Source organism: Molothrus ater, chromosome 2, assembly GCF_012460135.2.
Source record: "Molothrus ater isolate BHLD 08-10-18 breed brown headed cowbird chromosome 2, BPBGC_Mater_1.1, whole genome shotgun sequence".
NCBI classification, from domain to species: Eukaryota; Metazoa; Chordata; class Aves; order Passeriformes; family Icteridae; genus Molothrus; species Molothrus ater.
In genome coordinates, this window is record NC_050479.2 from 114,944,685 (window position 1) to 114,959,369 (window position 14,685).

The 14,685-nt window shown below is 47.3% G+C and overlaps 1 protein-coding gene across 4 annotated transcripts in view; it reads right to left on the minus strand.

Annotated features, from left to right (window-relative positions):
- Window positions 1-14,685, minus strand: part of GDPD5 (glycerophosphodiester phosphodiesterase domain containing 5) — a 101,973-nt gene that overhangs the window by 58,344 nt on the left and 28,944 nt on the right. For 3 of the 4 annotated variants that reach the window (XM_036404243.2, XM_036404247.2, XM_054518629.1), the window contains exon 2: window positions 1,102-1,276. In XM_036404243.2, coding sequence (XP_036260136.1) covers window positions 1,102-1,218 — 117 coding nt within the window. In that variant the 5' untranslated portion in view covers window positions 1,219-1,276. Of the gene's footprint in view, window positions 1-1,101; window positions 1,277-3,875; window positions 3,959-14,685 lie in introns of all 4 variants that reach the window. The other variant, XM_036404244.2, reaches the window with a different exon arrangement.

Genomic DNA, 14,685 nt, shown 5'->3' on the forward strand with positions numbered 1-14,685 from the left:
GAACAGAGGAGCCAAGCGATAGGAGAGCGAAATTAAGCATTCACAAGGCAACCAAAGGGTCCCCTGGGAGCACTTCCAAATGAAACAGGATTTAAGAAGGAAAAAAGCCCCAAATTTAACTTGTAAGCACACTTTAAAAAGCCATCCCAGGCAACATGGGACCACAGGAGAACAGAAAAACAAAATCTTTACCCAGATGATGTAACAGGGTGCTTTTGACAGCAATGTTTTCACACTTTTCTTATCAACACATCACAAGACCTCATCTCCCAGCCCATAACAAAAGGGGAGGGGCAAGTTGAGCCTGGATGCCCTCTGGCAGAGCTCCTACAATCTGTATTTATCCAGGGGAGGGAAGAGTCACCTCCAACAGCTTTTCCACTTACCCCCAGCTTGCTCTCACCTTCTGTTGCCTTCCATTGAACCCCAGAAGGGTTTGGGCTGGAAGGGACCTTAAAGATCATCCAGTGCCACCCCTGCCATGGGCAGGGACACCTTCCACTGTCCCAGGCTGCTCCAAGCCCTGTCCAGCCTGGCCTTGGACACTTCCAAGGATCCAGGGCCAGCCATAGCTGCTCTGGGCGCCCTTTTCCCCTACCTACAAACTCACTGTCACACACAAGAACAAGATCATAAGGGTTGAAAAAGACCTCCAACATCACTAAGTCCCTTCTGGGGCCAAATACCAGCATCAAGAACAGAATCATAAGGGTTGAAAAAGACCTCCAAGATCACCAAGTCCCTTCTGGACCCACTGCAACTACACCACGAAGGCAGGGATTCTGCAGAAACACAATTTACATAACCAGCCAAGGGTGCTGCAAGCACCAGCAGGAGTAAAAAACCACAAGGAAAGTGTTCCCCTTTAGCACAATATAAACAGATTTGGGCACTTTCAATCCCCTGGAGCCCCATGACCAACCTCACTGTCCCCATCTCTACATCAATCATATGGGGACAGCCTCATGCCATGGTCAACAGCTCCCATCAAACATCCAAGCCAATAAATAAGAAAAAAACCAAATCTTTCATCCTTCCAACCAAGAGCTACAAGCCAGCATGAGAGGGAAGGGGTGGCAGCAGCTGCTGTCCCCTGCTCACCTTGGTGGTGTCATCATGTGACCGCTGGTACCGTTTCCAGCGGCAGCCGTAGATCCCGGTCAGACAGGACAGACATAGCTGGGGCTCGTAGTACTGCAGGGGTTGGTGTTTAACCATGCTCCTTCCAGCCCCTCCAGAGCCAGCTGCCACTAATCCATCAGCTCCTGGGAGCGCCCTGGGGCAAAGCAGAGAAAACAACAACAACAAAAAAAAAGGAAATTAAAATCCCCAGCGATATTTCAATATGTTAACAAGCAATTTAATAATAAACCATGTCCTCTGGCTACTGAGAGCAGGGATGAGAATCAGATCTGTCCCCAGCCCTGCCAACATCTCCCACTCATTACTCAACAAGACCAAGAAGTTTAATTAGTTTGCAAGTTTTGTTTCCTCCTGCAGCTTCTCCCACACCACCAAATGCAAAGTGTACATCAGGGAAAGCCACGTGAGGACAGAAGCAGCAGGATGAGGATCTGCACCAGGTGATTGGGTTCCTATGAATGACTGAAGTGTAAAACAACAGAGCTGCTGCAAGAACAATCTGAAAATCGGTTCAGAGACCTCCACAAAGATGAAGCTGAGCCAAGCTAAAGCAGTTTAGTGTCAGCATCCCAGGGAGCCTGCAAAACAGTCCCAGACGAGGAATAAACGTTTCCACGCCTCCTGCAGAAAGGGCATCACAGAATCAGGGACTGTCCTGAGCTGGAAGGGATCCAGCAAGGACCAAACTTCTGGACAACCCCAAGAATATGGAATACAGAGTGTGTATACACAAAATGTATACTATAGCTATTACCCTCTCCCTTTATAAACCTCTCAAGCACTCACAGGATGCAGAGCTGGATGCTGTGCTTAATCCCACACCACAGGTTTCCCACAGCTTCCTGCAGCCCAGGTGTGCACCCACAGCCCCATACTGCTGCTCTGTGCATCATTAGCAGGCTGGCAGTGGAGTTTGGCAGCAGCTGAGCTTGCACAGTGCTTGCCCCCCTTTCCTGAGAGTGCAGGGCTGTGTGCAGGGTGTGAAAATCCAGCCTCTCCAGGGGAAACACTTTGCTTCCTTACAGGTGGGATTCCCAGGGCTCAGGTCTTGGGCAAAGCTGTGACAGCTGAGCAGCAACACCCTCACTGGCATCACAAAGCATGGCTGGGCTTAGGGAGATAAACCAGCCACCTAAAAGCTTTTCCTTGACACATCCCATGGAAGGAAGCCTCCAAAAGCAGGGCTGACTGTATTTTTCACTCCAGCTGATGCACCAGGGGATGCTGCAGGCAGTGCAGACACAGTGCTGGAGTCTGGAAATGTCAGCAGGGACACAGAGAGCTCACCCCTCCCAGCCCCTGTCTGTCTGTGTCCGTTCACACTCTGTGCTGACAGCCCAGGGCGGCCTTGCTCTGACACTTTAATCAGGACTCAGCATCCCAGAGGCAGGAGGTTTTTGTGGCTCCAGAGCTGTCACCAGGCTGTCCCCAGAGCCCTGTGCCCTCATCTCCCTCAGACACAGAGGCAGCTTTGTGCTTTCAGCAGAGCTCCCCGTGCTGCTCGGGGCGCTGACACGAGGTGGGCACAACCCACAGGTCCATGTGTGGCCAGCCCAGCTCCCCACGTGGCTCTGCTCGTCCCCTGGAGGTGACAGGCAGGACAGAGGGACAGGCACAGCCAGCCTGGCAGAGCTGTTTGCTGCTCATGTCCCCCCCATGCTGCTGTGCCACCTCTATGGCCTCGTGTCGGGGTCGCCTCCCTGTGCCCGGGTTCCACCTCTCCTCTTGCTGTTTATAGAGCTCAGCATCAGTCCCTGCTCAAGCTGCCTCCCCATCTTCAGCTTCCAGACCATCCCTAGGAAATGAGCCTCCCCCTCTGCCTCCCCACAAAACCTGTCACCATGGCACAGAAGCACTGAGGATGTGCAAAACTGGAGATGCTGTTTAAAGCTCTTGGGCTAAACCCCCCTCTCTGCCCTGAAGATTCCAACTGTGGAGTGATGTACAAGATGCTGAGGGCTCTGTGCAAGATGTAAAAATCACTCACAGCCCATTAACAACTCCCCAGCCAAAGCCCTTATTCCCACCCTGAAAGCTTAGAAGGCTGTAGCTGTTCCAAGTAAGCCTGCACTAATTCCTCTCCAAAGGACAGCATCTCTCCTGCTTTCCACCTCTTCCTGCTTTACTCATGCAAGGCAGGAGGGCAGACAGGCCAGCTCCATCCACAAAAGCTTTCACTGGTGGTTTTTTTTTTTTTTTTTTTCATTTGATCACTTTGACAGGAGAGAATTCCTTCCCTGGGAGGGTGGAACAGGGTGCCCAGAGGAGCTGTGGCTGTCCCTGGATCCCTGGCAGTGCCCAAGGGAAAAGACAGATGAAAAGGCTCTCTAAGACACCAAGTGAAGCTCCCACCCTGGTTCCTCTCATTGCAAAGGCAGGCACTGTGGGAGCCCAGAATTCCAGGCTGCTCTCCACAAAAACTCAGGAAAAGCACAATGACCAAAAAAAACAAAAACCAAAAAACCTGAGTTTAAAAAAATCCACTCCTAAATACATTGTAATTGCATGAGGCACAACCAACAAGCCTAAAATCACTCCCCTCTTCTCCATGAGCATCACAACCAGATCCATCAAAGCCCAAAACAGGTGGGAAAGGACAAAACCCAGCAGCCACCCTCCCCTCCATGCACACAGACACCTGAGCAGTAACAGGAGCTGCAGGGAGAGAAACCACACTGATACCATCTGCCCAGAGAGCCTGGCTTGGCCAAGAGCATGGGCTCAATACTTACTGCTCCTGCTTCCAGAAACAGAGTCCAGGGAGCAGCAGAAAGTCTGCAGCACCTCCCAGTCACTGTTCCCATGCCATCTCCAGCTGCCGAGGGGGAGAGAGCAGCCCATGAATGATTCAGCCCACTGCTGGTTAGCATTACATACAGAAATGAAAACAGGAAGCAAGACAACAGGCATTAATTATTCAAATCCAGCAACGTGCACCAGGAGGGAGGGGGGGGGGGGGGCAGGAAAGAAATAAAACAGAAAACACAAACCCACTCATGCTCTCAACCTTGACTTTCAAGATGCATCATCTGCCAATGGCTGTGAGCGTCTCAGAGCTGAATAACCAGCTCACTTGTCCAAAAAGGGGGAGCAGGGTAGATTCCATCTAGAAATACAATGGGAGCATTTTCCAAAGGCTTCAGGATGCCTAATTAGCACACACTGCACTTCTGAGATACTGAAGTGGAGGTATTGGTTACACATTATTCCTTTCCAAACAGCTTTGGAGGGAAAAAAAAAAAATAAAGAAGGGAGAATTGGAGTTGCACATTTAAAAGTGAAGCTCTCTGGGGAGATCTGGCCTAAAAATTTTTGATTTTTGTCTCTCTGGGTTAACTGCTCCATCCCTATAGTCTCAGGGCAATATTCAGAAACCTGGACTGGAGAGGGAAGGCAGCAATCAAGACCAATCACTAAAGCATCTCAGTGGCCTCATTTTAGTGAGGGGAAGAGCAACAGCACAAGTCCTGAAGTGCTCTGAGTAAATAGTGGGGATGCAGCTCCAGAGGAGCAGGTTCAACAACCTTTCCCAAGGCTTGCTGCAGCCCAAGCCCTCCCCTTTGATCCCCCTTCAAGCAGACTGAGGGGAGACCTCACTGCAGGTACAGCTTCCCCATGAGAGGAAGAGGAGGGGCAGGCACTGATCTCTGCTCTATGGGACAGAGACAGGACCCAGGGAACAGCTGGAGCTGTGCCAGGGCAGGGTCAGGTTGGATTTAGGGAAAGGTTCTTCCCCAGAGGTGCTGGGCACTGCCCAGGCTCCCCAGGGAATGGGCACAGAGCTCCAGAAGCTCCCAGGGATTCCCAGGGTGGGATTTGGGGTGTCTGTGCAGGGACAGGAGTTGGAACTGATCCCCGTGGGTCCCTTCCAGCTCAGGATATTCTGTGGTTTTTAAAAGCCAAGCAGCATTCCTGCCCTTCCAGCCACACCATGGAGAGCCCTGCTCTGAACACCCACCACAGTTTGCTCAGGAGGGTTTGGATCAGCACCTCCAAAACAAAACCCAAAGCACAGCCAAGGATGCTTCAATGGAGGCTTACAAATAATGAAATCATGGCACCATTAAGGCTGGAGAAGCCTCCTAAGGTCATGGAGTCCAACCATGAGCCCAGCACTGCCAGGTCCACACCAGCCCATGGAATCCTGAAGCCTCAGGAGACGTCGGAGCAGAGCTGAGCATTTGGAGAGAGGCAGACACACAATTTTCTCCAATAACCCCACCACCCATGCAGATGTGGAAGACACCTGTGGTGTCCCCACAGGATCTCCAGCTGCCAAGGCATGGCTGGGAAGACCCATCCAATGGAAAACCTTGGCCTTCCACAAGGTTCCAGAGAGGAGAAACTGGGGAGAACGAGGAGAAGAAGCAGGTGCTCCCCCCACACCTGGAGAGGCTCAAAACCAAAGCAAGCCCTGAGCACACAGGCTCCCATCTCCCAAAATTCAGGCCCAAGGAAACTCACCCCACTTGCAAATAGAAATAAACATGAAAAAATACAGGGGTATTTGAGGTTAATTTTTTATGTTAACTCATTTTAAAAAGAGCCTTGGCAGATTCTGCTGATTTCCATATTAAAAGAAGTGTTTTTCCACTTGTTGGTGACTCCTGGGATCACTGTTTATCAAGAATCTCTGTAAATTCAACATCTCTATCTCTACTAAAACTTGTATCAATCTAATTATGCCTAAAACCCTGTTAAGCAAATAATTCCCTATGCCAATTAGGTGAGAACATGCCTGATAATCAATTAGCCCTATTGATATGCTTGTAAGGCTGCTTGTCAGTCGTTTCCCTAATTATACTGGAAAATCCTGATTTTCCTTAAATACTTTCTAAAAAATTAACCTATTCCAGAGCAAACTCTACAGTTCTGTGCACAAAAAAAAGAAAAATGGAAGAGAAATCTCTATGGCCCAGCCAGGGCTGAAATCATTATCTAAATTCTTGGGATTTGCATGCACTCTCCATTGGTTTTCATACACGTTTTTTTATTAATACACTGGACTCATCCAAGCCAAAGTAATGCAATTTCACTTTCCCCAATGTGGAAAATGGAAATGGAAGAGGGTCAATATCCCCATCTGTTTAATAACAAGCTATTACTGAGGGCTGTTTGCTCTGGCCACTCCCATGGGAGGAAATTGAGATGCACACACACACACACACACTGAGCACCATTTTCCACATTTTGCTGGCACAAACCCAAAGCATCTCAGCTTGCAAGATCCAAGATTTCATTTCAAGGCAGGAATGGGACACCCCAAAGCCAGAAAACAGCCTCAGGTGATTAATTTTAGGGGTGGAGGATGCCCAGGCAACGACCCAGCAGGGTTATTCTTCCCTACATGTTGTTATTCCCCACTCTGGAAATCAGGTTGGGCCAGAGGTTTCCCACTCACTTTTTCCAGGCTGAAAACATTCATTTTTATACTGATAATACTGCACAAACAAAAGCACCAGATATATATCAAAACTTCAGTCAGCATCTATTTTTTTTCCCCGTGGCAAACAAGCAAAAAAGATGAACTGCAGGAAAGCATCCTCTGCCATGTGCACATGGACATATGGAATATTTTGGATGAGAGCTGAGGCAGGAAAGCACAACAGCCTTGTCCTTAAAGCTGAGTGCTGCTGCCTCAATGACAGAAAATAAGAGTGGAGGGAAAAACAAATTTAAAAAATGAAAGAAAAGTCTACGGGCCATGTGCTGGTCTGGCAGAGCACTCAGGAGGGGAACATCCCTGAGATCCCAAAAATCCATGGCTACATCCCAACCCAGGGAGAGCCTGCAGAGCCACTTGGATTCTCCAAAGTGGGAAGGGATAACACAAACACACACATCCCAAATAGGGTCTGGCTGATGTGGAGCCCCTGTGGGTCTGACCTGTTGTTTATTTTTCTTAAATGTTTTCTATAAAAAAAAAAAATTACAGCTTTGAAACTAGGGCAGCGTGTAGTTTGGGGGTTGTGCACTTCCAGTTAATGAAAATTCAGACTTCAAAAGATAAATACTTCAAAGGGATTAGAAAAGAAAAACTTAGACTTTAATCTCCCTAAATAAATAAGCACAGGACGGACTAACGCCCTCTGCAACAGAGCTTCTTAATGTTTTCCACAAAGTGAGGCAGGACTGGGTGCCTGCAACTTTGAAAGGGTGGAAGAAGAGGAACAGGGCACAGGAAAAACCTGTATAAACTTCTGGCAGAGCAATAATTAAACACAATCTCTGCTTTCTGCACCAACCCTGCAGGTCAAGGTGTTGGCACAGCTCTGAAATCCCAAAATCTCCTGCAGATCCAAAAATCCCAGGTGAGTCCACGAGCAGGTTCTGAAGTAAATCCAAGCAGGAAAGCACAGGTGGGACATGAGGAAAAACATGGGACACTTCAGGTCCCCTCTGCCAAAGAATTTCTGACAACCTGAGTATAAAAAGAGCTTCATCTTCTGGGGGCTGCTGGAGAGATGGGCAACAACTTGTGAATTTCTCATATCTTTAATTCTAATAAGGCTCTTGGCTTTTAGAAGCAGCAAAGAGAAATGTGAAGCAGCCCCAAGTGTGTGAAATCACATTTTTAGCAAAGACAGTCAAACCCTTCCACCTCTCCAAGTCTATGTCAGGTGGAGTCCCCTTGGGACAGCATTCCAGAAACACTCAGAGCAGCACAAGAAGCCAGCAGTTCAACAGCTAAAAATCTAAAATAGCAGCTAAGGTGAGGTGAGACACCACCAGGAGCCTGACAGGGCTGTTGATCTCGGCAGAAGACAGGAAAGTGGAGGGAATCTGAGCCACAAACCCAAAGGGACAGGCAGGAAAGCACCAAACTGGGAGAAGAGGGATGGCAAGGGAGTGTCTTGAGGAAAAGACCCCATGTTCAGCCTCTGTCTGAAGAGCCTCAGACAGAGAATGTCCTCTGATGTTGGTATGGTCTGGGTGATGACAAAAAATCAGCAGGGCTCCACAGAGCCCAGGTGAGAAAAAGACAGGGAAACCCATCACAGGAACAATGAGAAGACAACAGCTGGATGCTAAACAAAACCTATGCACCAACAAGGAATTTAAAAGTGTTTAAAGACTAAAAAAGGTTAAAGAACACTTTTCCTTTCCACAAAATCCAGGAGCTTTGCCATCCTCACCAAGCTGCAAACCAGAAGTCTGCACCAAGCCTTACCCATTACCAGCAGGTTTTTGCTGAGAAATTAAGTGGAAACAGAGCTGGGCTTGAACATGCACACCCTGAGAAGCAGCTTGCTCTTCAGACAAGCATTTCTCCCTCTCCTGGTTTTCCCTTTCCAAACACAGCCCCCAACAGTTGCCCATGGATGGTGCCAGCAGCTGGAGCAGGAGCCTGTCCCACACATTCCCTACTGAAAACCTGGCTCCTGCCAGCAGGGAAAGAAAACTGCACCAACAACCCCAGGAAGGCTCATCTGAGACGGAGCCAAGTGCCTCCACACCCACTGCAGGCACTGGAATGGAAACAGCAAGGGAGGGAAAGGAAAAAAAAGGAAAACAAACCCAGCAAGAGTCATTTTCCAATCGATACCCTGCACATCTGCTGTGCAACTGCTACCCAGAGAATTAGGCATGAATGTTTCTGGCTTAATGAGAGGTGGAAAGTCCTAGTTAAATGGATTACAAGCTCTTTATTTCCTATGATTGATTCCTTCCATACGGCTGCAGGAGACATTACTCACGAAAATAAATGTTCTCAAGTAGCAGAGGAGCTAAATAAATAAAGAAGAAAAACTTGCTTTGCTTTCCTGAGCAACCTGGGGTAGTGGAAGGTGTCCCTGCCCAGGGCACGGGGTGAAACTGGGTGGGCTTTGAGGTCCATGGGGTAACTGATGAAGTCCAGGAGAGGTTCAAGAAGTAAAGTCAGCCTTTCATCACCTCCACTACAGCTTTGTGATAGCTTGAAAAACATAGAAACAAAAATGATATTGGAAAATGAGATGTATTCACTCTCCATCCCCTCCTCCACCCCTGTGGCACACAAGATACTTGATTTCTGCCAGAGGAAGGCTAACATCCACTTTATCCCTCTTCTGTTCCAAAGAAGCAGAGGTTTGCCTCGTGTTCCTAAAGCCTCACCCCAGTTATTACTGGGTTCTTTTCCAGTTCTGTACAAATCAGTCTCTGCTCAATGCAAGGAGACAGACAGGAGAGCTTCCCTGTCATGAAGGAAAGGAAAATTGCATCCAAAGAAACAAATGGGTAACAAGAGACAGGTTTCAACCCCAACCCCATTCCAGAGTCACTCAGCTCAGGTGAATGCCTGTCCTGACTGGGATTCCTGTATCCTGCCAAAAGCTGGTGTTGATCTTTAGGAGAATGTGAATAAGGACAAAAGGATTTCACTCTGTTTGCTGCAGCATAAATCTTTCAGGAGAAAGGAATTTTCTCAATTGACCTGGCAAGGAGTTGCATCAGTCTGAAATGCTCCTTGCTTTCCAAAAAGCATCTCCAAATGTGGGCTAAGGTCACCCTGACACAGGAGGGATGGGGACAGAGGGTGAGGTCAGGAAGGGACCCACCCCTCCAGACACAGGGGCACTCCCAGAGTTAGCAGAGGAGGCTCACAGACATTTCCAGCTCTGCCTGGAGAGTCCTGCTCTAACAAAAAACACAAAAACAAGACTCCATCTGCCAGTTACATCAGCTCCTTGCTTGTTTTCCTTATGGAAAGGCCCAGTCATGAGGGATTCACAAACTCATTTAGTGATGCAAACCCAAGGCCTATTAGTCCAAGTGCTTTCAGTCATTTTTGAGAGCTTTTAATAGGATGAGCATTGATTCTCTGACCATTAACTCACTGTGTCCTGGTGCCCTTTTCCCAGCACCAGTGACACTCTTCCAGATTGGCACATTATCAGCACAATGGGGTTTTCAGAATAATTGTGGTTAGAGTGAAACAGGGACACCTGCAGACATCACAGCCAGGTTTTCTCACAGGCTGCCCAAAGAAGCTGTGGCTGCCCCAATCTTGGAATTGTTCAAGCTTGGATGGGACTTGGAGCAACCTGGGATGGTGGAAAGTGTCCCTGCCCATGGCAGGGGGTGGCACTGGGAGAGCTTTAAGGTCCCTCAAACTATTCTGGGATTGATATCAAAGGTCTCCAAAACCATATGGGGGGGTTAGGATGAGCCTAGGGGCTGGAGATGCTGGCACAGAGCTCTCTCCATCTGGGATCCCTCAAAACACTGCTCTCATCCAGGGCATTATTTATGGACCTCAGCCTCATGCTCCAGAGAACATGATCTCAAGGCAAGACCTCCAAGGGTCCATTAACCCATAGCACTTTGGTGGGAATTGCTCCCAGCCCAGAGCAGTTTATCCAAACATCTGGAGGAGCTAAATCCCACAGGAGCCCAGAGGCCAGGATGCAACAGCATTTCTCTCTCCTTCTCTGCACCACTCTAAGCTTTCTAGGAAAAGGCCTATTTAGAAGTTCATTTTTTTAAAAGTAGCTTTGTGACATTGAAGAAGCAAAAAATAATACAAATATCCAAGAGATTTGGAGCAGGGCAGGGTGCTCAGCAGCACAGACTCCACACCAGCTATGCAAACATCCCTCAGTCAGTGAGACTGACCACAAGGACACATCCATTCACCACAGTGACCTTCCCTGTCCATCCTAAAAACACATCCATGGCACCAGCACACTGCTCAGGGCAGATCTTCGAGTACCACACAAGCAAAGAATTGAATAAAAAGACTTCCTGCACATCTTTTGATGAGCCAGCCCTAAGCAAACATGACAAAAGCAAATTTTTTAAGGCTACACTTGCTCTGAAGACAGAACCCCCTGCCCAGGTGGGTCAGGCATCTCCCCCTGGAACACAGACCAGAAAGCAGCCACATCCCAGGGAAGCAGAGAAGAGCTTGCCAGAGCACAGAACTCTCACAGAAAAGCTGCTATTATTATTAGTCTCGTACACATTTATTTAAGAGGTTCTCAGGAAGATGAGCCCATGGAACTTTCACATGAACACAGCATTTCCAGGATTCAATGGCTTTTATCCTGCTTCCAGAAAGCCACTCTGGGTTTTCACCCATCAGATTAAGATCCTGCCTTGAGAGCAACTACTGTCTGGGTAGGAGACAAGCAGCTTTTCCTTCCACCAGCCAAAATATCTTTATTTCCAGCTTATTTTCCTACCAAAACACAGGGTGATTGCATAAGTGCCTCTGTTCCTGTTCCTTGCTTTCTCCCACCTTTCCTTCCCTCCCCAGGCAGCAATTCCCTGGAGCTCCAGCCTCCTCCAGCCCAGCTGGAATGCTCTCCAAGAGTTATTGCTGGGTGGGAAAAGATCAAATAAACCTCCCCCCAAAGAAAGAGCAGCTCTAGCCCAGGCTGCTGTCAGAGACTAATCAGCAAGTACAGCTGGAAAGAGGAAGGGATGGAAGTGGGAAGATTAAAGATTTGAAATAAATCCCAAAGAAACCAGACTGAGCTTGCTCTTGAGTCAATATTTTTTGGTTAAGTAGGAAAACATTGAGAGCTTTGAATAATTGACTTCACACTCAGTAATTTGCTGGCCAAGCCAGTTCCTGCCACTGTTTTAAACAGAGTGAAAAGGTCCTGAAAAATGTTGGGATGTTCATCAAATTACAAGAAAGATTTACACCTAAAAAATGATTGCTGCGAGTGGGAAATTTCAGCAAGAAATTTCAGGATGAGGATTTATAAGCATTAGAGGCAAATAAAACAAAAAACAAAAACAAACCAAAACCAAACAAAAACAAACAAACAAAACCACAATCAAACCAACAACCAACCAAGAAAACCATAATCAAACCAACAACCAACCAATAAAACAAACAAAAAACCCCCAAACAAACAAACAAACCCTCACCCAAACCCAAAGGAAACCAAAAAGAACATCAGCAATACCCTTCTTTTTGCTAGAATGGTTCTTACACATTGCTGAAAACTAACTTTAAAATTGCTCTTCCCTGGATGAGCACACCAGGGTTTAAAGCCACCAGTATCCAGACTGGATAAACCAGAATTCCACAGGAAAAGAGCTGGCCAGGAAAGAAAGAAAATGAAAGGTAGAGAAGTGGAGGGGTTTTTTTTCCCCTGAAAAAATGTTGATTTCCAGACCAGCAAAGTATAACTGGGTGCAGAAAATAGGAGAAATCTTTTTGCTGTATGAAAGCAGAAGGAAATGGCACAACAAATCACCAGGTGAATCTGTCATAGGGAAGGGGGAAAAGGGAAATAATTGGAAAGGGGGGGGAGAGTCAAGCCTTTTGTTTCCAAATCTGGCAATGTAGCACTTTGTCCGTGTTTCAGGAATAATTTTCAACAGAAAAGAGGAATCCATGAAAGTTTTCAAGGAAGGGTGGTTTTAAGGTCTCTTCCAGCCCACCCCATTCCATGATCCTCTGGATCTGAACATTCATTCTCCTTCAATGCAGTCAGTGCCAGGCCTCCAATTCCCCCTGCATCCCTTGGCATGGGAGCATCCTGGTCTAGCTGAGGCATGGCCAGAACTTGAGGAGGTTTTTTTTTGTCCTCCCCAGCCAGGACACAATTTATAAACAGCTGGGGTATCCTCACATCAAGATCAGAGTCCAAGATTGGGTTTGTCTGGCTCAGGGCTCATGTGAGTCCTTTGAATTTCTGTCAATCTCCAGGTTATTACCTCCAGCAGGTTCTCCTTTGGAGCCTGATCCTATTTTTGGGCTCTCTGGGCTTATCAGCAACCTTTCCCTAGTGTGCTTTTTTTATTTCCCCTCCTGCCCATGGCAGCTCTCCCTTAAGCTGGTTTAGAACAGTTATGTAAGAGTCCTGCAGGGTCATAAGGGGAAGGAGGCACTTTCTTCCCTGACCTCAATCCTGGCACGATCAGCACCTCCGCCAGACCTTTACCAACCCCAGCCTTACTGCAACTCCTTAGTTCAGGGACAGAAACCAAGCTCTTCACCTTCCAAACTCAGAATTTGAGGCATGAGGTCACAGCATTTACCTAGGCAGGCTGTGATTGATTCTCCTGAAAAGGCACCACCTGAAGCAGAGTCTGCCTCTGCCCAGTGCAGCTCTTCAGCCAAGAAAGCTGAGAAGAAACAAATCCATGGGTCCTCAAGGCAGCAAGATTCAGACCAATAAATCCTAAAGAGGGATGAGACAGAAGATGCCTCACTCATGGGAAAAAAAAGTAATTTTATTCTCCGTACCAGCTAAGGGCAACTGAGTTAAACTGGTTGCCTTCCTTGGCTCTAAGCCCACAGGTGAGAGACATGAATTAAACTTTCTGTGTTCTCTCTGTCCTTTCCAGATCAATAAAAGGCTGGAAAGGAATAAAAAGAAATCCAGTGATTTTACTATTTTTATCTCTAAGGGGGAGAAAAATAGGCAACTGCTGGAAGGCACCTTTTCCAACCAATTCTTGATTTAATTTTGTGTATTTTTGTGAATTCTGTTGGAAATTGCCTATAGTAAAAATAAAGTTTAAAAATACTAAAAAAAGCCAGCTAAAATATAAAAATACTAAAATAAAAATTTTAAAATAAAGTAAGACAGACTCAGACCCCTTGGCTCACACTCTTTTGATACAGAGTGGGGTTGTGGTGGTTCCTACTCATCCTCCATCCAGTGCTTCTGGAGTCAGTCTGCACATCCTTCATCCATCATCACACCAGGCTCTGGCAATCCACAGGATCCAGCTGCCAATTCCATCAGCTTGCTCTGAAGATAATTCCTGAGCTAACCTGAGCAGGTGGTTGGAGTGCTGAGCTCCCTCCCAAGCTGAACTATTTATTCTGTGATTTTCTACAAGCAGGAATCACTTTCTTCAAGGAATGTAAGGAAGTGACTGGAAAGAGGACTAAGCAGGAATTTTGTATTTTACCCCTCTCCTTCCAGTGAAGGAGCTAAGCCTTTCTTCAAGTTTTCAAACAACCTGAGGTTTACAGCCCATATCTGAACTCCAGCAGAGCGAGGCTGCTCAGGTTGGAAATCTTTTTTTCCAGCAGAAACCCTTCAAGCCAGCAATTGGCCAAACTGCTGCAAGCCATCATCTTCTCCCTCTTTAATCCTGGCTATTCACTTCCAGCTTCTTGAGGAGTTTTACATATTCCAGCAAGCTGAGGGTTTGGGCCATGCTGCTTGCCAAGAAGGTTCATTTTTCTTCTGAGGAGCCTGTGAGACTTCAGTTCAAGTCCTCACCCCCCAGCTTGGCTCATCCTCAGCAGCACTTTAAAGAGGGTGAGAACATGTTCACTGAGCTAAAAACAAACACACTGTCCCAGTATTTCTGGTAAAATCCACTTGGATTCCAGGTATTCCCAAAAGGACTTTTTGCTGTCCAACCTTCTGCCCAGCCCTTGAGAACTTCCAAGTTTTCTCTTTTTTTTTTGTTGCCAGTTGGTGCAGACTGACTAAAGCCCTAAAAAACCTTTCCCATTTGTGTTTTGGCAGACAGCTGGGCTGAGTTTCTATTCCAGGGACATTACCCAAGTGCTTTCCTCACACCCCACCCACGCTTGGGTCCCCAGATCTGTTGGGCTTCGCGAGCGCCGGCAGAGCGAGG